Here is a 21,644-nt window from a genome sequence, read left to right as displayed (position 1 = left end):
AAAGTAAAACAAAGAGGCATGGGATCATTTCACAGTGGGGTCATCGGATAGTTTGTCCAGCAGAGGGCACTCCGACTCCTCTCCAGCACATTACCAATGACATCATTTTCCCTTTTTCAATAAAACTTCAATGTTCATAGTTCTCAAGCATTTTGCCCATCACCATCTAGCTGTTTGAAAACTCTGAGGGGTAAATATACAAAGGTCACTGGATCAAGGCAACTGTAGTTAATTAAAACTAAACTAAAATCAAAAACTACAAATAGTTGTGAAAAAACCCACCTTTTACAAGATTGTTAAAAACAACATGCTTTATTGACAACATTTATCAAGAAAACAATGTTCGGTATGCTTTTGCAGCAGAAACATTACTCTGTAAATACCTGTTTTCTTGCCAGCAAAAATAACACTGTCTTAAAGACCATGACCACGTGCGACTAGAAACAGCCGATCGCACATTCGACAACTAAAAATGCACTGAATGTAACAGAACACTAAATACTGGAAGTTGTTTTGTCACTCCTGAACCACAGGTGTTAGATAACAGCCACCCTGGCTGACGGTGGCGATGCTGACAGGACGGAAACTTTGTTATTAAAGCAAGATGTCTAACTTAATTACAACGGCAAACACTGTGACGCAATAATCAGTCTGGAAGTGAACCCACAATCCAGTCCCGATTTACCTTGAACTTAAAAAAAAAGAAAGAAAGAAAATGATACATTCACACACATACCACCACAGTTTATGAGTGACTGTGTTTACATAAATATGAGCATTTCCAACCAGGTTGTCAAGTTATTTCCCCCTGTAGGTAGCTGCAGATGCAAGAGAATTACTATCTTTATTTCAGCACATGGTTTAACTGAAGTGACAACACATGACAGAACCAGAACTGACAAATACAGGAAGCCGCACAGCTCACCCTGACTGAGGAGAGGGTGACGGGGACCTGAGCTCTGGTACCTTCTGCCTAGGGGTGCAACGATATTCGTATCGATATTGAACCGTTCGATACAGTGCTTTCGGTTCGGTACGCATATGTATCGAACAATACAACATTTGTAATTTATTTTATCAACTTTCCTTCTGACGATGCTGTCTGTGTTGAGCGCTCAGTGAATCTGCGTTCGACTACTCCGCCTAGGGTTGACAGTGCAGCCTAGGTGGAGTAGTCAAACGCAGATTCACTCGTTAACGTGTTGGCCGTCTAGCCCCATGCATGGGGCGATTGGCGGTAGCTCGTTAACGGAGATTTGCCGTGTTGTGGCGTTAACGTCATTTCAACGAGATTAACCTGAAAGCACTAGTGGGAACACAACGAATATGACTGCACATTTACGCCGACATCATCCTAGTGCAAAGACAAAAACAAAAAGCATGCTACTAACTTTAGCCGAGTCATTTAGACAGCTGTTAGCACATGATTCTCCTTATGCTGCTGAGAATATAGCCCAGAAGAAGCGGATAGTATAGCTTTTATTTTGGAAAGAGACATTTCTCTGTAATAAACTCTCTTTTCCAAAGATGAGTGATTCCTCAATCAGATACAGGGCTTGCAATATCGCTAGCCCGACGTCCCGGGGCTAGCGATTTTTTCAGTCGGGCTACCAAAATCTATCTCTTCCCTGCCTGTCAGGCTATTGTAGGAAGGAAAAATATATGTCAATGCTTTTGCATTCTTTCGGAAATGTAGCTGGGTAATTATGTCATTGGCATCGGTGAGCCACTGTCAATATGTGACATATTGAAATCGCGTTTGAATTTGCGCTTGTTTTTTTGCTTTCACTTTGCAATCGCGCGAACTGTGTATAGAGAGCGACAGCACTGATCTGTGAGTGATGATAATTTGTGCACCAATTCCTCTGACATCGTCTTATTAATCGTTAGCTTACTATGCAAACATGACAAGTGAAATCTCCCGCAGCTTAAACATGTGAGAGGTTGATCGCGCAGAGAATCGCTGAGCTTATGTGAGTGCGCGTGTAAAAGCAGCAGGATTTATATTTGACTACGATGACCTGGATGACTGAGCACCTTCACAGACAGATATATATTTTAGTTCTGCTGAGCCAAATAAGACAGGTCAGGGTGAAGAAGTGACAGCCAAAGAAAAGCTTACCACAAAACGGAGAAGTTATGACAAATCAGACTATAAGGCAAAAAGAAAGTGCAGCTTTATGGTTTCATGGACAAAAGAATTTCTGTGGCTGCAATATGACGAGCTAAATAACCAGGGCTGCACATAAGTGGTCCGCAGGTGCGCATTCGCTGTCAAAATAAAAAACACGCACAAGGGTTAGGGTTAAATTTAAAAACTGTACTTTTGAGTTAAAATATATATTTATAATTTTAATAAATGACAAATTAAAAAGGCATGAACATTTTTTTGTATCGAAAAAATATCGAACCGTGACACCAAAGTATCGAACCGAACCGAACCGTGAATTTTGTGTATTGTTGCACCCCTACTTCTGCCATACTCTGGGATGTAGAGTGTTTTAGGTACACTTAAAGAGAAACAGTTAATCCTATTAATAATGATAATAATAATAATAATAATAAGCATTGCTGCACTGATCTCTTAAGTGTTAAAAGGCTCAAGTCTTTATTAAACTACAGAAAAGTGAGAAATGCTATAGCCCACTGCCACCACTAGATGGCAGCCTGAGCAGTGTTCATGTTGTCCTATGTAATAAATTCAACCAAATCTATAAAAAGCAATCTTCAGCCGTGTAAACAATCAGTTAAAATACTCCTTGCTGCGATGCACAACTTCATTATAAAAACGTTAGCACGTGAGAGAAACCTACTGCCACGAAACGCGAATAACTCCGATGCTCCACACAGTGCCGTCTGATTAAATAAAAACGTATAATCCTACAACAGAAAAAGTGTACTTCAGTGCAGTTTGTAGAGGTGACAAGTCATCCTCACCGGGATGACAGGAAAGAGTCAGGGCGCCCCTCAGCTTCTCTCTGTGTTCGTACTTTTAATCGCTGCTAAAGTCAAGACATAAAACCAACAAGTGTAATGCTGCAGCATCCCAAATGCTGCTTTTGCACCAAAAACAAAAAAAAGTGCCACGACCTGTTTTTGCTCTTCTAAAGCTCCTTTAGAAGAGCTTCAGGCCTGAGCGAGCCACAGAAGTCACAACAAAAATCTACCGGCGTCAGTCTGAATACGAGCACATTAACTGACTGCTGCACTTCTCTCTGCAATCACCTGCGAGCTCCTCAGCTCACTTGAGAATGCCCCAAACAGCAGTAACATGTTTATCTCATCAACTTCATTTCCTTTTACGATGCTTTTTTTTTTTGGTAATTCCTAATTCAGAACACAGACGTCCCTCTCTGAGCCTCTGCAGGAGGTAGAGCTATCAGGAGCAGCACAGAAAGCCTGCAGTTAGTGACAGAGACAGACGTTCAGTGGGGTTTGTGTGATGAAATGAAAGTGACACCACTGTAACAGATCGATAAAGCCTTTGTGATTCTGCTGGTGCTCAACAAACGTGCTTCTCTACCTAGATCTCTGAACACAAGATGTGGAGTTTAAGGTGAATTATTCCAGCTTTTTACATATCAACAAAACCAAAGATATGTGGGATGGTATTGTAAATAAGGCAATATGCACAGACACACACACAAACACACTCAAGCTCACTTCCTCTGTCTGCTCTCACTGTAACTTGGAGAGCAACACATTCGCAACATCCGTGAAAATAACCTTAATAGCACCACCCCCACTCACACACACACACATCATGGCACCACTCCACACTAGCTCACAAAACATGCAGAGTTTAACTTCCAACCGACTCTCTGGCTGTCACTGTACCGAGGCTGCTGGTTAGTGAGTCCACAGGTGTGGTTTTACACCTGTCGGTGAGAAGTTTGAGCATTTACATCCTCTTCACATTGCTGTTTGTGTCAGCAAACAACAACTAAAAAAAGAAAAAAAGTTCTCTTTCTGGCTGATTCCCGTCCTGCTTTCCATTTTAAAAGTTCGGGTCTCTCCCTTTCAGAGGCATCGTATGCAGTTGGAAGAACAATCCTAATGGAAAAAGCTGCAGTCAGGCTTAATTAGAAGTAGTCTCATTTTTGGCTCGTTTGTATCAAAAACCTCATTCAGGAAAAGAAAACAGGAAGAAATGCGAAACTCAATCCGCTGCATGAAGCCGGGACAAACATTATGTCACGTTGCGTTTGGTCCCCATCACAATCGGCCGAGCAAATTCCACAAAGTCGTCGATCAGGACGGGCCAGGCCCCTGAGGAGAGTGAGCAGAAGGGGAATATGTTAGAGGGAATAAATAAACAAGATTTAAGTAGTGAAATCACGATTCAAGACATCAGAGATAAGAAAGTTAGATAAAAGGGTGGCCTTAAAGGAAGTGACTCTGCTGTAGATGGTTTTTAACGGCCTGCCAATTCTTTTGCCCGCTACTTGTCAACTTTCCTTCATTTTTTTTTTAGATTCTAAGAGATGCTAAGAGCTGTTTAGCTGCTGAAAAAATACAATTTTATACCTGTCAAACTGACTTATTGTTGGCCTTTATCATAGATTTAGCTTAAGAAATGTGAACTACTAGAAAATCTGGCTCATTTAAAGCAAAAGAAAGCAATTATTGGTGGCTCAAAGCATTTGCACAGTACTTCAAGTCACTTGTGCGCTGGCGTAGGGGCAGACAAAGAGACAACACCCTGAATTATTCGTATTTAATGTTACAACTGATGAGCTTTCAATGTGTTCACCGATCATCTTCATCCAGACTCGTTAGCTCACCTTCCTCATCATAGTTTGACATGTCGTCTGCAATCATATTGCCAAAGTCCAGGAGGAGGTTCCATGTGTCCCTGGGAATCGATCGTTTGTGATGCTCCTGAATGCAGCACAGCAACAGGAAACGTTTGGAGTTTCATTGTGATCATAAAAAAAAACTAAAAAAAAAAACACTTTTTTTTTTAAATTACAAAGGCAACAAACAAACAGCCTCAATTAAAGGTGACATAACTCTAAACTGTCAAAAATCAATGTGGGGGATTGGATTATTTCTTTTATATAGGTCAACAAGATGGACAAAGCATGCTTGAAATGCCAGGGAAATCGATTCATGCATGTCAGATACCCAAATGTCCCACTGATCCAAAAATGAAAAGAACGGGGAGACAACAGAACATCCCACACTCACCAGCAGGAAGCGGTTCCACAGATCCAGGAACTTGAACCGACCTGTGAGAACTAGATTCCAGTAAGCCACGGCCATCTCCAGGTCTAGAAAGCAGAAAATCTGTTTAAGGGTGGATGCTTCATGTTTTTGATTAAAAACAGTGTTTTCCCTACACACTGTCATTCTTACCTAACCCCTTCTGGCCTGGGTTCTTGGCAAAACTGAAGGTAAACTGGTAGAAGTCTTTGAACTTTCCTGAGTCTTTCAGCTCCTGCTCTAGTCTGGGAAGAATGGCCTTAAGCTTTTCAGGGCTGTCGCACCTGTAGGACATGATGATGATGTAAAGTCTGAAATATGAAACCTTAAATACTCGTATGACTCGTCTTACAGAGACAAACGGCACAGTACATACACTCATATGTCAGAAATGCAGTACAGTTAATCACAAAATAGATTTCAAAGCCAGTTACTGCTCACCCTAGCTCAGCCATGCCATCCAGGAACTCCTTCCTGCTGAACTCGCACTGCGTGGCTGCTCTGAACTTCCACGCCACCACCAGTATGCTCATGCTCGCCGGATCTAGAATCAGGTCATCGCAGAATTGCTGGATCCCGTCGATGCCTATCTTGTTCTCATCCTGGGGATCTACAACAAAAGCCGAAAATAATGAGCGCGACGGAATGAGCGGATCGCTCCGATTTCAATCCCTGACACCTGCCTTTGTATCTGTTGTAGAGCTGCTCCAGCTTCTTGCGGTCCACTGAGGTTTTCATGGATTCTTTGTAGTAGAGGTCTGGGTTCTGGAAGTAGTTGTCTGTGGCGACTTCTAGTTTCCAGTCATTCTGTGCCAGGCAGTACACAGCTGTCCTTTCGCCTGCCTGCGTGAAGGACATAAACTGCCGAACTTTGTCCTTCTGTGATGACTTCAGCTTGTGCTGGAAAGTAAGGAGGGATGCAGGTGAATGCAGGGGCCAAAATATAAATGAAATAGGAAAGAGTATCAAATGTGATAAGGTAAGATAGACACGGGTAGGGATGGGTATCGAAACCCGGTTCTTGTTGAGAACCGGTTCCCACTATTTCAATTCCTTGAAAGTGTTTGCCATTTTTGCAAACAATTCCCTTATTGATTCCAGTCGCCCCGAATGACGTCACCACGTTGCAGAGCGTTGCTTACCTGGCAGGAAACACGGTGCCTAAGCGGCTCAAATGCTCAAAAGTTTGGTTATACTTTATGAGAACGGATGACAACAGGGCAACTTGCAATACTTGCAAAGTAGAGATTTCATTTAAGGGAGGAAACACGACGAATATGCAAAAGCATTTGCTCACAAAACACACGATGACCTTAAATGAATGTCGTGTTTTTAATTCCGCTCCGGACTCGTGAATCTCAACCCAGCAGCAGCGGTAACGTTTGCACGTCCTCTCCCGTTAATGCGGCAGGTAAATAATCAACTAACAGTGCATATTATGTTAGCGCGATCTGCCTTATTACAAAACCTGCTATTACTGTGCGTTTAGGTGACCATGATGAGAGAGACAGACAGAGTCTGGCTCAGATGCTGGCAGTTCTCGCTGCAGTCTACCGATAGCGTCTCCTTTCAGGCCAGGATAGACGAATGTCACCGAGCAGTGACTAAGTTTGTGGTCAAAGGCTTGAACCTATTTGCCACAGCAGATGCCCCCGATTTCACTTTGGTAAGTGAATGTGTTTAATTGTAGGCAGGGACATTACTGGATATTCTTGTGTAATTGCTACAGAATAATTTATGTTACACTTTGTTATTGCAACGGGATAATATTTATTTTATTATTTTACATTTACAATTTTTTTTTCCTGGGGACCCTGTGACACCCCATTGAAGAGCCGTAGGCTGGACCTCTTAAGATCTCACTGTTGGGTTTGTAAGGCCATGCTACTCCTAAATTTCTATCTTGTTCAAAGAGAAGATATAAAACAAAGTTCTAAGCTAATCGACCTTAGTGTTCTCCTTTTTTAAAAATAAGAATCGATAAGAGAATCGATAAAGAATCGAATCGTTAAACAGAATCGAAAATGGAATCGGAATCGTGAAAATCTTATCAATACCCATCCCTAGACACAGGCCCTTCTTTCAAGTAATTAAAATATTTCAAGCTGCATATAAATTCAAATAATGCTCATCAAACCAACATTACAAATTCTGGACCCCTCTAAGTCCTGGGGTAATGGAGGACAGGTCCCCCACTTCGCCAGCTTTGGTAATCCTGCCATGCATCATCAGACTGCACACCAACATTCAAACATACAGGGTAAGTGCTATTAGAGTATGCTAGAGTGCAAAGACTTCCCTTTAAGTTGAGGCTTTCACTAGAAACTCCACAGAAAACTTGCTGTGCGGTCTCTCACTACTTTAAGCTTTGCATGTAATTAAAAAGTAAAAGGCTGGAAACCAGGTGTGCCACAGCGCTGATGTTAGCACTTGCAAATGCACGGCCACGAGGTTCGGTTAGTCCACGAATATGCTGTTTGATCATGTGGCCCGTCTTTGCAGACCTGACCCACGCGATGATCAAACAGCAAACGCACTATGGCAGGCCACAGCTCGTCGACCTGGTCCTTCTAGGCACGGGGGAGGGATCCTTCACGGGGTATCCTCACCTGGGTCAGCATCGCAGACGAGCTACCCCATAAAGGCAAAGGTGCGTGGCGCAAGTGCATGCATCCCGTCTCAAAAACATCAACAACTGACCTCCCGTCTCCCCTCACATTCCTCACACACATCTCTGACGATGCGACACTTGGCCGCGGACACCCCGACCCCGCACACTGCGGTGACCCCTGAGCGTCAGAGACAGCTGTTACTGTCTGAGGAGCTCATAAACGGGGATAAACAACTCTAACGGTTTCTCATTTTTAATCTCACCTACCATTTTTATCACCCGCTGTTTTGGCCAACTTGAGATCCAATTTCCCCCAGGCACGCATGCGCAAAAGAACTGGGCTACTGTACGGCAATTGGAGTCGTGGGTAATGTAGTTCAGCACCGCTGAAATTCAAGATACAATCCCCGCTTCGGTAAAATACTTGTTTTATTCTTAAATATTGTGCAACGTCTCTGACACCGCCTAAAAAGTCTCATTATTACTCCGCGTCTATTACTGCGATACTACACCGTGAGTATAACCCTTGTTGAGGGGGACGGGTCATAGAACTAGGCGTGGAGATAATTTAACGGTATTTTTTCTCGCTTCACCGAAATAATACGACTTTACACAACAGTGAAAATGTGTCATAACCGAAAAACAAAAGAAAAAACGGAGAAGCGCTACCATAACGTAAAAGCACTTGACGCAAGAGTCGAGTCGAAAACGCAAAACACCTGAGAACTACAACTCCCATATCAAATCTGATAAAGATGTTTCGGAAGTAATCTGAAGATGGATCTTTAATTTTTATCGACAGGAATATGTTCTGAAAGCAGAGGAGGGGTTGTTTAGTTTTAGTTGCGCCTGGTGTAAATGGGGAGGGGATCCGCTGTCGACACACACGACTGTCATTTCTTTGCTAATGTTAGCAAAGTTGAGATAGCGTTAACGGCTGTGTCACAAGTGTGTGTGTGGACTCAGCTGGCTGGAGCTGGTCTGACAGCTCCGGGCAATTTGGAAGCTAACTTAGCTTTACCTAACAGCTTATTCAACTTTAGCCACACTAGAACTAACTCAGCTGTTTTAGGGACTGGGCGTTTGTACCTACCTGGGGAAAAAAGTATTGTTACCCCTTCCTGTCTGCCTGCACCGACACTGCTACCGACGGCCCGGAGGTCGGAGTAAACATGAAGTTGGTGGCCAAGTAAAAACCGGTGAACGCCTGCACCGACGCTGTCTCCAGCTATGTGGCAGGAGAGGAGGGGTGGTGGTAGTGCGGCACAACAGCACGATTGTTTCCTTCTTCTTCTGCTGCTCCTTCAGTCGTGGAGTTGAGAGCCAGGACAGTACACACATTTCGCAGGTAGTGATTTCTTTACTCATCTGTTTCTGCTGATATACCCACTCATAGAAGTCGAGTAATCTGTGTTTGGGACAGTGAAGAAAATGGGTGATTTCACTGGCTGTCCGTGCTGTTTCCTCGGTATGTCATTCATACCTGGCGGTGTGTGTTATTAAGATAGCTAAATGTCCTCCCCGTTTTATTTTACATTGACACGTCTGTGCTCCATTTTTTATGTGTTTTTTATGCACATCCTGACAAGGTAAAACTTCAAGTTTTAGGTACGAGTCCAAAGTTTAGTGCAGATCACCTGTGGGAAGGAACATTTTCATTTTACTTGAGTATTTCTTTTTACATCACTACAACAACAAAGACTTTGTCATACAAAGCAATGTATTATATTTTTAAAAATCTACTCTATCGAAACCAAATAAAACATTAACCTTTAATGTTACTGTGTCAGTAATAATAATAGAATGGAGGCTGTTTATAATGGCATTGGTGTTTTATTTTTAACATACATAACCTGTTATATAGTCATTTAACATTGTTAGTTTTTCATGGTGTATACGCGGTCTTTTTTCATAGATCAAGCGTTTGTAAAGTGAAAGGAAATGTAGGGGAAATGTTTAAACTGCACTTCTGGTTTTGTTTACATTAAATTCTCTGAGGGTGACATGGCTTTTTTCAAGTTTGTAATGCCTTAAATCTGAGAACCTGTGTGTGCGCGTATGTGTGCTTGTCCATTTCAGCAGCTCAAGACGGAACAGTGGTATTACTGATTTCTAGCTGCAGTGGCAGAGCGTCTGCAGCCTAGCCCAAAGGAAGAAGGACATAGGAGGAGTTTGGAAAGTAAACATCTCTCAGCTTGACTCATGCTCACAACAGTGCAGACTGCCTTGGCTGTGAGTTGAATGTATTCAGTGTTGGTGTGGATAAAGATTAAATGTAAAGCAACCTGGATGTTTTGTTTTTTTGGTTGTTTCTTTTTTAAATACAATCCTTTCCCTCACTATATACACTGCAGCGTATTTGATGAAGGCAGCAGAGGAAGCAGCTCTGGAATTTTTTACAGGTTAAGCATTCAGTCACATTAAGGTGAAGCTTAATAATAAGAACTGCTAGCAAGACGGAACTCATGTTCAGCTGCCACCACACCCTGCTTAAAGACTGAACAGGCTGTTGGTATAACAATAGTAAATATACAGGTTGCATAAGTACACACTGTATCTCACATAACAACACTCACTTTGCTTTCAGAGCTGCCTTAATTCTTCATGGCTTATATTTAAAAAAAAGTGCTGGAAACATGGGAGAGGGATTTTGGTCCAAATTGACATGACAGCATCACACATGGCTCCATGATCTGAGTCATATGTTCCACCACATCCCAAAGGTGCTCTACGGATTGAGATCTGGTGACTGTGGAGGCCATCTGAGTGCAGTGAACTCATTGTCATGTTCAAGAAACCAGTTTGAGATTATTTGCGCTTTGTGAGATGGTGTGTTATCCTACAGGAAGGAGCCATTGGGAGATGGGTAGATGGTAGTTTGGTTTTAAGGGGATTACTTAAATCACATTTCTTTCCCATTTTGATGCTCAGCTTCAGTTCCAGAAGGTTGTCTCAACCATGTCAACAAATGCATTGAATTTTTGCCATATGACTGGCTGATATATAGATATATTTGCATTGACACTCAACCCATCTTAATCTGTCATACTATTTTGTTTTTTTTTTACTTTTAAAAAAAAACCTTTTCCATATCCAGGCCTCACACCCGTCTTCAGTCCCCCTCACACCCTGGTGAAGACGCGAGTAGGACTTTGGATGCAGGCTGTATGTTGGCTGCTGTGCCTCAGCCTGGCAGGGGCATCTGCCGTGGTCCACAAAGACCAGGTGGCCCAGCATGCCGTCAAGCTCTATCGAAGTAAAAGGGCTGCACACGGGCAGAGCTGGGTGGCTGGTAACTGCAAGCGGCTGGTGGGCCTCCTACGTCAGAAAAATGTGGTTTTCAAGAAGCTGGAGGCTGCTGCCGATGCTGTTGGGAAAGACCGGAGCCTTTCAGAGACTGAGAAACACTTCCAGGTACCAGACTGAGAAAAAGCAATCTGATGGAGCCAAGAGCTCCTTTCAAATTGTTATCCACTGAAGAGTTAGAGACATTTAACTTTTGCATAACCTGTAATTCTTCTTTAGGTCTCTAAACTGTTTGCCTCTCTGACTGTTGCACAGAATGACTGTGCATGCTTATAATTCATGTTTCCTATGATATGTGCATGTAGCGATAAGATGACTGGTTTGATTAAAACAACTAACAGGAGAAATAGCTAAGCACCACTTTTAGACTTTTATACCAGACCAAGCTGAAAACACATTTAAATTTAATGTGGTTTCTTCAAATCTTCAAAGTTTTTTTTTCTAGTTTACCTCTGAAACGATCTGAATGAAATGCCTTCTGGTTAACTCACTAAAACACAACACCAGACTGAGAGGCAGTTTCTTCCCCAGAGCTGTGACATCCATCTAAATTCAACATGTGACTTTCTGCACATATTTATTCTGCATATACGGATAGTGTGCATTCAGTTGTTTTATTGTGTTTAAGTGCCTCTTCTGATGTGTGCCGAGAGTCACATAAAATGCACCTTCATCCTATTGTAACCTGCTTCATCACAATCTGTTTTGTCCTGTTTGTCATGTCCAGTCTCCGATGAAGAATTGTAAACTGCACTGCACACGGTGGCTTCAGTGAAAGATGACCAGAGACATTTTACCGATTGACAAGTTTCTGTTTGTCTGCATTAAGGTTCACACTCTGGAGGTTTTGCAGAAGGAGCTGAATGAGAGCGAGCACCTCGTGTTCCAGGCGTTGCACAGCCTGCAGAGAGCGCTACAGGGAGACTACAAGGATGTGGTCAACATGAAGGAGAGCAGCAGACAAAGGCTGGAGGCCCTCAGGGAGGCAGCCATAAAGGTGAAGTCAGCTGTGTTTCATTATTTGTATCTCAGTTTTTCAAAAGACAGGGAAATATCAGAAGCCCAACAATCAGATGACCCACTATGAGTAAGCTCTTTGGTGACAGTGGAAAGAAAAAACTGTCTTTTAACAGGAAGAGACCTGTAGCAGAAATGGAAACTCCCAAAAAGACTATCCAAAATGTAAATTTATTATCAAATAAGTCCTGTGTGAATATAGGAGACTGTTGATATGATCATCCTACAGACCTCAAAATTTAAGACTGAATCTTTAATACACATTTCCTACATTCATCTCTCCTAACATATGCATGGCCCCTCTTATCTCACTTCAGGAAGAACAGGAGTACGTGGAGCTGGTGGCGGCTGAGAAGCATCAGCAGGAAGCTGTTAAAAGCGCTTTGGCCCAGAACAAGACTCTGTCCATCCTGGATGAGATCCTGGAGGATGTCAGGAAGGCAGCCGACCGACTTGAGGAGGAGATCGAAGAGCACGCCTTTGACAACAACAAGCAGGTCTGCAGACAGTCACTGTCACATATTTTGGTTACTCAAAAACTGAAGATGATAGTGATTGTAGCTCCTTCCGTGCTGTGTGCTGTGTAGATGAAAGGAGTGAATGTAGAGGCCGTGCTGAGAGTGGAAGACGACGAAGAGAATGGAAGCAAGAGGAAGAACAAGTCCAGGCAAAAGGAAGTGGAGGATGACCTGGGACTGAGCATGCTCATTGACTCGCAGAACAACCAGTATGTTCTGACTAAACCGCGAGACTCAACAATGCCGAGAGCCGACCACCACTTTATCAAAGTCAGTCATTCCTCGCGTGTATAAGAAGCAGATACTCTGTATTAATTTGTTTTGAGTCGTTTTTAGTCAGTATTGACGGGTTTTTTTAAACATGTATGTGCAGGACTTGGTTTCAGTGGTGATGTTGTCTCTGCCCTGTGGCTGGATTTGCACTCTGGCGGGTCTTCCTCCCATGTTTGGATATATCATCTGCGGGGTCCTGCTTGGTCCTTCTGGGCTCAACAGCATCAAGGTGTGTGAGAGCGAGACTGTAATTAATTTTTTTTAAATCAGTCTTTTTTTCTACTTTCTGTGCTTGTTGTTTATATCTGTGCTCGGCTTTGCTTGTTGCAGTCTATGGTTCAGGTGGAGACTCTCGGGGAGTTGGGTGTGTTTTTCACTCTCTTTGTGGTCGGACTGGAGTTCTCACCTGAGCGCCTCAGAAAGGTAAATGAAGAAGATTTTGCTTTTGGAATAATGCAAAGGCAAGTCTGGCACTGATGCCAATGACATGGTCAAACTGTTCTGTGTGTTGTATTGCGGTGGTGCAGCATGACACGAATTAACCAACATCAGTATGAAAGCAACTTTTAAAACAATACTTTTATGTCCTTCAATGTTTGGTTTAGAGCAGGGGTCTCCAACTCCAGTCCTCGAGGGCCGCTGTCCTGAAACCTTTCCATGCGACCCTGCTGCAACACACCTGAATACGATTAGTAGGTCATTAGCAAGACTATAGAACCTGACTGCATGCTGAGGTGGCAACCCCTAACCCTACTCATGTCAGTTTAAGTAAATGTAAGTGTTAGGAATAATGTACTTTTATTGCACCATGTTCATTCACTCATGAGCTACTGGAACATGAATCAAATGGCTGAGTTGCCACCTCAGCATGCAGTCAGGTTCTATAGAGTCCTTCTAATGACCTACTAGTCGTATTCAGGTGTGTTGCAGCAGGGACGCATGGAAAAGTTTCAGGGCAGCGGCCCTTGAGGACTGGAGTTGGAGACCCCTGGTTTAGAGCCTGATTGGTATATTATTAGAGCTGAAAAGAAGGCGACTGGACTTTACGTTTTTTGAAGACCGCACAAGGGTTTAAATACCTGGGACTCTCAACCTTTTGGTTTTAGAAGTGAAGAAGCCTCTTGGATGAGAAGAGAAATGATTTTAAAAGAAAACTTAAAGAAGTCTGGTCGCTTTCTTTCTAACCTCCTTAAACAGCAGTGACCTGGATGACCGAGAAACTATGCAGACATATATTGGATGTTAGCAGCTGATGTTTGCCAATGTAATGTGTAATTACTGTCCAGTTTGTGCTAATATAGAAGCTTTTTTTATGCTTGGGATAATTTAGAAAAAGTTTAAGTAGCAGCGGACATGCTGAAGAATATTGGCTGATACATCTAGATTTAATTCCACATCAGTATTAGAATGTTTCTGTAAAATCCACTATTGCTCATAGTCTAGTTGTTTTAATACCATTTGTTTTTAAAGCCTCTGTTACTTACTTTATGGACAGTCATCATCCAGTCATCAACCTGTCTATGTGTGCATAGGTATGGAAGATTTCAGTTCAGGGTTCCTGCTCTTTGAGTCTGCTGATGGTAGGAGCCGGTTTGCTGTGGGGACAAGTCCTGCATATTCGACCCACCCAGACTGTCTTCATCTCTACTTGTTTGTCCTTGTCCAGCACTCCACTGGTGTCCCGCTTCCTGGCAGGAGGAAGCAGAGGAGATAAGGAAGGTTTGTGTTTTATGTGTCAGGACATAATAAAGCAATCATCTGGTTATTACCAGGTCCTAAAATTAGGTAAATACAGTATCAGATGAACAATAACACATGATACATTACACAGTGTCCTTGTGTATTTTGTAAGAATGAAGCCAAAATGCAGAAGCTGTATGAGGTGATCCACCTCATACAGCTTCTAGGTTTTAGAACCACCTTTAGCAGGAGAAACGCTCAAGACCAACAAACTGACAAAAATTCTGCTTTCATAGAGGTGATCACACTTGCTGATGATCAGTTAAATGTATCTGATTAGCAGTACCTGAATGCTACTTACCTCCTAATTCCTATGAAAGCAGGAAAGTGTGCTTAGTTTTTCCACACACTGCTTCTGCATTTTCCTGTAGTTTTGTTCAATAAATAATGATATGGTATAATATTTTGTATTGTTGTTTACCTGAGGCTGATGTTGCTTGCAGTTGTACTAACCTAGTTTATGACCTGCTAAGGGGTTATGTTCTATAATAAAACCTTAGAAGTATGCACTTTCACACAAGTGTTTTGAAAGTCTTCTCATTAGATTGTTTAAAGCGTTTGAGGGAAACAGACCGTGTGTGTCTGTTACATGAAGAGAACAGGTTGCATTTAATTGCTATGAGATGTGACTAGCTGGTTTTTCCTCTTCACTACTTCCATTTCAAAGATAAAAAACAGAGAAAATCTATATTTATCCCTCTGGCCACATTCCAGAAAGTTAAGCATACCTCAGATACCAGTTATAGCAGCATTCAGCAGATCCTCCCTTACCTCTGATAGTATATAGCTGAGTAGGATTTTGTGACCTGCATGCCTGTGTTGACTTCTGCTAGCACAGCAGCGGTAAATGATTTTTGCTCACAGTGAAGAAAAATCACATTTATTTTACATTTAAGAGCAGCTTGCCTATCCACAGGCCTTTTCCCATGCCATTACTCTAGGTAATTTACACATTTTAATGTAGGCAAATTTAATATCACACTACATCCGCTTATACAATATTGATTACTAGGAGTGTTTTCCTTAGCCAGTGAGCATTAACGTGTTTGTGTGTGTGTGGCAGCTGAGCTGGACTACAGCAGCGTTCTCCTTGGGATGTTGGTGATGCAAGATGTTCAGCTCGGCCTCTTCATCGCTGTCATGCCGACTCTGATCCAGGCACAAAGTGGAGAGTTGGACGGGTGTGTTGGTCTTTCTGTTGTTATTGCATGTGTGCTCTGTGTAAACACGCACACAGCATTGTAAACTCTTCCCTCTGTGCACCGCAGCTTCCTGTATGGCAGCCTCCACGTGCTCTATCTCCTGGCCCAGGTCCTGGTGTCGCTGGCTGCTGTGCTTCTGCTCTGCTTGCTCTTCAGATCATTCCTGATTGGCCCCTTTTACAAGAAGCTTCACACTGAGAGCAAAGGCAACAGGGAGATCCTGGTGCTGGGGATGGCAGCTTTTGTCTTTTTCATGCTGACAGTATGCTGTCTGTTTTTAACCTTTTCTTTTAGATAAAGATCTCACTTTATTCACTTATTATGTATTTCATGTTCTTGTCTAACCCGTCGTGTGTCTGTGCTGGTTCTTTTCTTGCTGACTCATGCTGCAGGTAACTGAGGTGCTGGATGTTTCCATGGAGCTTGGTTGTTTCCTGGCTGGAGCTTTGCTGTCCTCACAGGGTCACATGGTCACAGCAGAGGTCATGGGATGCATCGAGCCGATCAGAGACTTCCTTGCCATCATCTTCTTTGCTTCTATCGGTTAGCCTGAACGCGATCATGTGACTGATCTGACCTTGGTGTTGCGTTAGTTTTGTGTTGTTTACCGTGACTTTACTGAATGGTAAGTGTGTGTCTGTGTGATGCTGCAGGTTTCCACGTGTTCCCGACATTTGTGCTGTATGAACTCACCATCCTGCTGGCGCTAACTCTCACACTCGTCATTATGAAGGTACAGACTACTCCTGTGTTTTGTCTTTGTTTTTTGCTTTTCTTTGTCTAGCTCCAGTTTCTGTTTCATTTGACTCCTTATTTCCTTCCAGTTTATGATGGCTGTACTCGTGCTGTCAGCAATCTTGCCTCCAGGGTCTCGGCACATACAGTGGATCGTCTCTGCTGGCCTCGCTCAGGTCAGCGAATTCTCCTTCGTCCTGGGCAGTCGTGCGCGTCGAGCTGGCATCATCTCCAGAGAGGTCAGTGATTACCTCTTATGTTAGTGTTGGCATCTGTTTTACTATTCAGACAGAGGAGAATATAGTAGGTGCTCAATTTGACTTTTGTTTGCTTCGTCTTCTGCCTTAAATAATCATTTATTAATGATTGTTTAAAGCAGAATTAGACGAGACCTATAATACCCTGTTCCAGGTCAATACTTTTATGTTATTCTGAGCTGTAGCTGACTCGCCCCTCCCTTTCAGCCAGTTTTCTTCTGATTGGCTGCCCCTCCCAAAAACAGGTTTGAACAGTAGCTGGGCAGATCTTAAGATAAGATAAGATAACTCTTTATTGTCATTGCACAGTCATACATAGTACAGTAGTACAATGAAATTGGAAAAAACTGTCCTACGTCGGCACTACATATAACACAACACGACACGATATGACACATCACAACGTAACAAACAACACAACACAGTATATTAACTTAGTATAAAAAAGAAGAATAAGTGTATGTGTATTGCACACTGTTATTATTGCACATTAATTATTATTGCACCTTGTTATAAATATAAATATTATTGTTATCGTTTTAAACATTGTTACCTCCCCCTAAAAAGTCCAGGGAGGTATCCAGTCAGGTCAGCTATTTACATTGATCAGGGCTATTGCCCTGTTGTAAAAGCTGTCCTTGAGTCTATTTGTTCGGGACCTCAGCAGCCTGAACCTCCTGCCAGACGGCAGCAGCTTAAACACCCGGTGTCCTGGGTGTGTGCAGTCCCGTAGGATGCTGCGTGCCCTCTTGAGACAGCGAGTGCTGTACAGGTCCTTCAGGGAGGGAAGAGGATGTCCAATGATTTTTTGGGCCATGTTGATGACCCTCTGGAGTGCCTTTCTGTGTGCTGTGGTGCAGCTGGAGAACCACACACCGATGCAATATGTCAGCACACTTTCAATGGAGCAGCGGTAGAAGACGGTCAGCAGCTCCTTCTTCAGGTCCATTTTTCTGAGGATTCTCAGAAAGTGGAGACGCTGTTGGGCCTTCTTTAAGACCGCAGAGGTGTTAGAGCTCCATTGGAGGTCTGTGTCTATGTGCACACCCAGAAACTTGAAACTGGAGACCCTTTCCACGCACTCCCCGTTGATGCTGACAGGCTGCAGCTCGGACTTCCTCCTTCTGAAGTCAACTACCAGTTCTTTTGTTTTGGTGGTATTGAGGTCCAGGTTGTTGTCTGCACACCAATCTGACAGCCTCTGAACTTCAGCTCTGTATGCAGTCTCATCTCCCCCTGAGATGAGCCCCACCACAGTGGTATCATCTGCAAACTTGATGACTGTGTTGTCTGGGTGGGAACTAACACAGTCATGTGTGTACAGAGTGTACAGTAGGGGACTCAGTACACAGCCTTGTGGAGAGCCGGTGTTGAGGCTGAGGGCTGAGGAAAGATGAGGCCCCACTCTAACTCTCTGTACACGGTCTGAGAGGAAGTCTCTGATCCAGCGGCAGGTGGTGGAAGGAAGTCCAATTTCCAGCAGTTTATCTATTAGTCTGTCCGGGAGTATCGTATTGAAAGCAGAGCTAAAGTCAACAAAGAGCAGCCTGGCGTAACGGCCCTGCACTTCCAGGTGAGAGATGGTGGTGTGGAGCGTTGTAGCAATGGCATCTTCAGTTGATCTGTTAGCTCTGTATGCAAACTGGAGCGGGTCGAGTGTGGGTGGCAGGCAGGACATGATGTGACGTCGGACCAGTTTCTCAAAGCACTTCATTATAACAGGTGTTAGAGCAACTGGTCGGTAGTCGTTGAGGCTGCTAATGTTAGTACGCTTTGGCAGTGGGACAATTGTGGCTGACTTTAGGCACGGCGGGATGCAGGACTGGGACAGTGAAGTGTTGAAGATCTTAGTGAAGACCCCAGCCAGCTGGTCTGCACACTCTTTTAGGACATTTGCGGTTACCCCATCTGGTCCGGTGGCCTTCCTGGGGTTCACTGCCCTCAGTGTGCGCCTCACCTCATATTCCTGCACTATGAGGCTTGGGCTGCTGCTGACCGATGTTTTTGCTGCTGCTGCCTCTGGTCCCTTCACCTCAAAGCGTGCGAAGAAGTGGTTCAGCTCCTCTGCAAGCTCCGCGTTACCCTCAGTCAACGTGGTATTGCCAGGTTTGTAGTTGGTTAAGTGCTGAACTCCCTGCCATACCTGTCGTGAGTTGTTGGTGGTGAAGTGGTCTTCGATCCTTCTCTTGTACGCTGCCTTGGCCTCTCTGATGCCTCTTTTCAACTGAGATCTGGCTGCACTGTACTGCATACCATCACTGGATCTAAAAGCGGCGTCACGTTGCTTCAGCAGGACCTGGACCTCTTTAGTCATCCAGGGTTTCTGGTTGGAATACACCCGGAGACGTTTGTCCACAGTGACACTGTTGACACAGAAGTTAATATATGAGAGCACTGATGTTGTGTGCTCTTCAAGGTCCTGATGTTCGAACACGCTCCAGTCCGTGTTTTCAAAACAGTCCTGCAGCTGATGTGATGCACCTTCTGGCCAGGTTTTCACAGTTTTTGTGACTGGGGGGGCTCTTCTCCTAATGGGAGTGTATGCAGGGATCAACAGCATGGACATGTGGTCTGACAAACCTAGATGTGGTAGAGGGGTTGCTCTGTAGCCTTTTTGGATGTTGCTGTAGGCTTGTGTAGTGTAGTGTCAATCATCCATTGTCTATTTACAAAGAAGAACCAACTGCATTGGTTAGTTTTTAGCCAAAAGACCTATTATCTCTGATCTAAGCTAATCCTATAATGACGCAGTAATCTTTGCATCGTAAAGAATCGTGACTAGGACGACCGTCTATGTCACTGATATCTTGGCATTTAAGAACATCCATCTCTCTCCCTGGGGTATCATTGTGGAATAAATCAAAGAGTGTTAAATTAGCTCAAAGTCTGTGTTAATGACATTTCGCCATCTGATTATTGGATCTTTATTTGGTTTGCCTCTCTGGCTCTGTGCAGGTGTACCTGCTGGTCCTCAGCGTCACCACTCTCAGTCTGCTGCTGGCTCCGCTGCTCTGGAAGGTTACCACACACAGATGGGTTCCCCGCACCGAACGCAGACCAGTCACATGACCACACTGACTTCAGCACCAAAGGGTTCTCGTTTGAGTTTTGCAGAAATAACAGTGGCATAACAAGAAGTTTTATTTATGCAGGACCAAATCTCCCTCTTTTTCTTCTTCTTCTTCTTCTTCTTCTTGTACTGACTCAATCTGCTGCTTTAGAGGAGAGTGACTTGAGGTCCTTAATCAAAGCCTGCTTCTGACTGTTAAAAAAGCCTTCATTACAGTTTCTCCATCCTAGGTATGGTCCAAATTGGTGTAACATGTAGTGTATGTGCTAGATAAACTATACTGTATTTTAATATCACATGCTGAAATAGTTTTACATGTAATCTGGAAACATCTGTAAGGCTCGGTGGTGTCTGCTACTTACAAAAAACCTTTGATAGAAAGCACATGTTTTGAGGAGAAGCACAACAGATAAGAGATCCTTTACGCTGTGACGCTTTTGATGTCAGAAATGCCTTTCTTCTTATTTTCAGACACTTGTTTCATCAGTCATTCCGTCACTTATGCAATTTGAACCTTAGATTTGCCTCCTCCATGTAGAAATCACATGACAGTTCAACACATCTCCATATATTGTTTTGTGATCTTATGAATAGGTGAAATATTTGGGAAGTATTTTTTTTGTATTATGTAAAACGACCTCCGTCGTTCTTCTAGATGACTATATTACTGTTCACTTTGTCTTCTTCGGCTCTTGGTTATCGTAGATGACAGATTGTGCTTCTGACTGACGTAAAAACCTTCTGTGTGCTGTATTTAATCAGAAGTGGGTTATTCTGATCATCGTGCTACTGTGAATTTTGCTATAATAGCACTCTCTGAAGACTGTAGTTTGTTACTCTTTTTTTTCTTGGCAAATGTCAGAACACCGTGGTAGGTCACACTACTAACAAACTCAGAAGGTAGATAATGAAATACATGATTTTAGGAGCAGAAATGCATCAGACACTAATGACAACTCTTCGCTGACGTTACGTTTGAATACAAAATGCACTAGTTAACCCTGAATGTCAAACTTATGTGCCTGCTCAACACTTCTCTGCACTAAAAACAAGACTTTGAGGAGTGTATTCCTGCTCATCTTGTGCTGTTAGTGTCTTATATTCCATAAAGTGCAATGTAAATGTGTCCAACAGCCAGGTTACTGAATATTTTAATATGATTCTCAGATACTGTTTCTTTCTTTTCTGTTTACATACATGTGTGTTGGTGGTCATGGCAGACACTACAAGTCATAAAGAAGTGCTGTTTTCATTCATGATTGTGTATTTCTAAACTGCTAAATTCATTTTATTTATTAAAAAGAAGATGACAACGAAGAATTTATTTGGTCTCGTGTTTGCTTTCCTCCTTTGATCCAGTAATTGCACTGGGAAACTTGGCAATTAATTAACTGTAGTTGTGTTGTAGAGACGCAAAAAGTTGCTTAAGAGGTTAATTTCTGAAAAAATCTACAATAATCAGGAACTTTGTTAGCTACGCCTGTTCAGTTGCAAATCTCTAATCAGCCAATCGCATGGTTAAGACCACCTGCTGAAGTTCAAACCAATCATCAGATCAGGATGCCGGGATTTTCCCACACAGCCATCTCTAGTGTTTACAGAGAATGATCTGAAAAAACAAAACCAGATGGTGTAATGGTGTGGAGGACATACGACATACAAGTGTATTACATACACTTGTATGTCTTCACACGCATATACACTTGAGCG

The 21,644-nt window shown here is 43.1% G+C and overlaps 2 protein-coding genes across 4 annotated transcripts; one reads left to right on the top strand and one right to left on the bottom strand.

Annotated features, from left to right (window-relative positions):
• Positions 1–293: 293 nt before the first annotated feature.
• dcun1d2b (DCN1, defective in cullin neddylation 1, domain containing 2b) lies at positions 294–8,976 on the bottom strand. 2 transcript variants are annotated; one of them, XM_085456409.1, is made up of 7 exons: positions 8,910–8,976; positions 5,889–6,105; positions 5,647–5,815; positions 5,359–5,489; positions 5,191–5,273; positions 4,785–4,881; positions 294–4,269 (listed from the first exon to the last, which is right to left on the bottom strand). In XM_085456409.1, the coding sequence occupies exons 2-7, from the start codon at positions 6,061–6,063 to the stop codon at positions 4,190–4,192; spliced, it is 735 nt and encodes a 244-aa protein (XP_085312535.1). In that variant the 5' UTR covers positions 6,064–6,105; positions 8,910–8,976; the 3' UTR covers positions 294–4,189. The 2 variants fall into 2 exon arrangements, with proteins under 2 accessions (XP_085312535.1, XP_085312526.1); XM_085456400.1 differs by lacking the exon at positions 8,910–8,976 and adding an exon at positions 7,815–8,075.
• A 122-nt stretch (positions 8,977–9,098) lies between these two features.
• Positions 9,099–21,254, top strand: slc9d1 (solute carrier family 9 member D1). 2 transcript variants are annotated; one of them, XM_085456387.1, is made up of 15 exons: positions 9,099–9,164; positions 9,899–10,048; positions 10,914–11,230; positions 11,952–12,119; positions 12,457–12,636; positions 12,727–12,927; positions 13,031–13,159; positions 13,261–13,353; positions 14,463–14,649; positions 15,734–15,851; positions 15,939–16,134; positions 16,265–16,415; positions 16,526–16,605; positions 16,697–16,846; positions 19,820–21,254. In XM_085456387.1, the coding sequence occupies exons 3-15, from the start codon at positions 10,973–10,975 to the stop codon at positions 19,931–19,933; spliced, it is 2,025 nt and encodes a 674-aa protein (XP_085312513.1). In that variant the 5' UTR covers positions 9,099–9,164; positions 9,899–10,048; positions 10,914–10,972; the 3' UTR covers positions 19,934–21,254. The 2 variants fall into 2 exon arrangements, with proteins under 2 accessions (XP_085312513.1, XP_085312503.1); XM_085456377.1 differs by having other exon boundaries at positions 9,896–10,048.
• Positions 21,255–21,644: the final 390 nt, after the last annotated feature.

This window comes from Copadichromis virginalis, linkage group LG1 (assembly GCF_057382275.1).
Source record: "Copadichromis virginalis isolate Kocher_CV1m ecotype Utaka linkage group LG1, C_Virginalis_male_GT1.1, whole genome shotgun sequence".
NCBI lineage: Eukaryota > Metazoa > Chordata > Actinopteri > Cichliformes > Cichlidae > Copadichromis > Copadichromis virginalis.
Note: the sequence above shows the minus strand (reverse complement) of the source record. Positions and strands in the feature narration are given on the sequence as shown.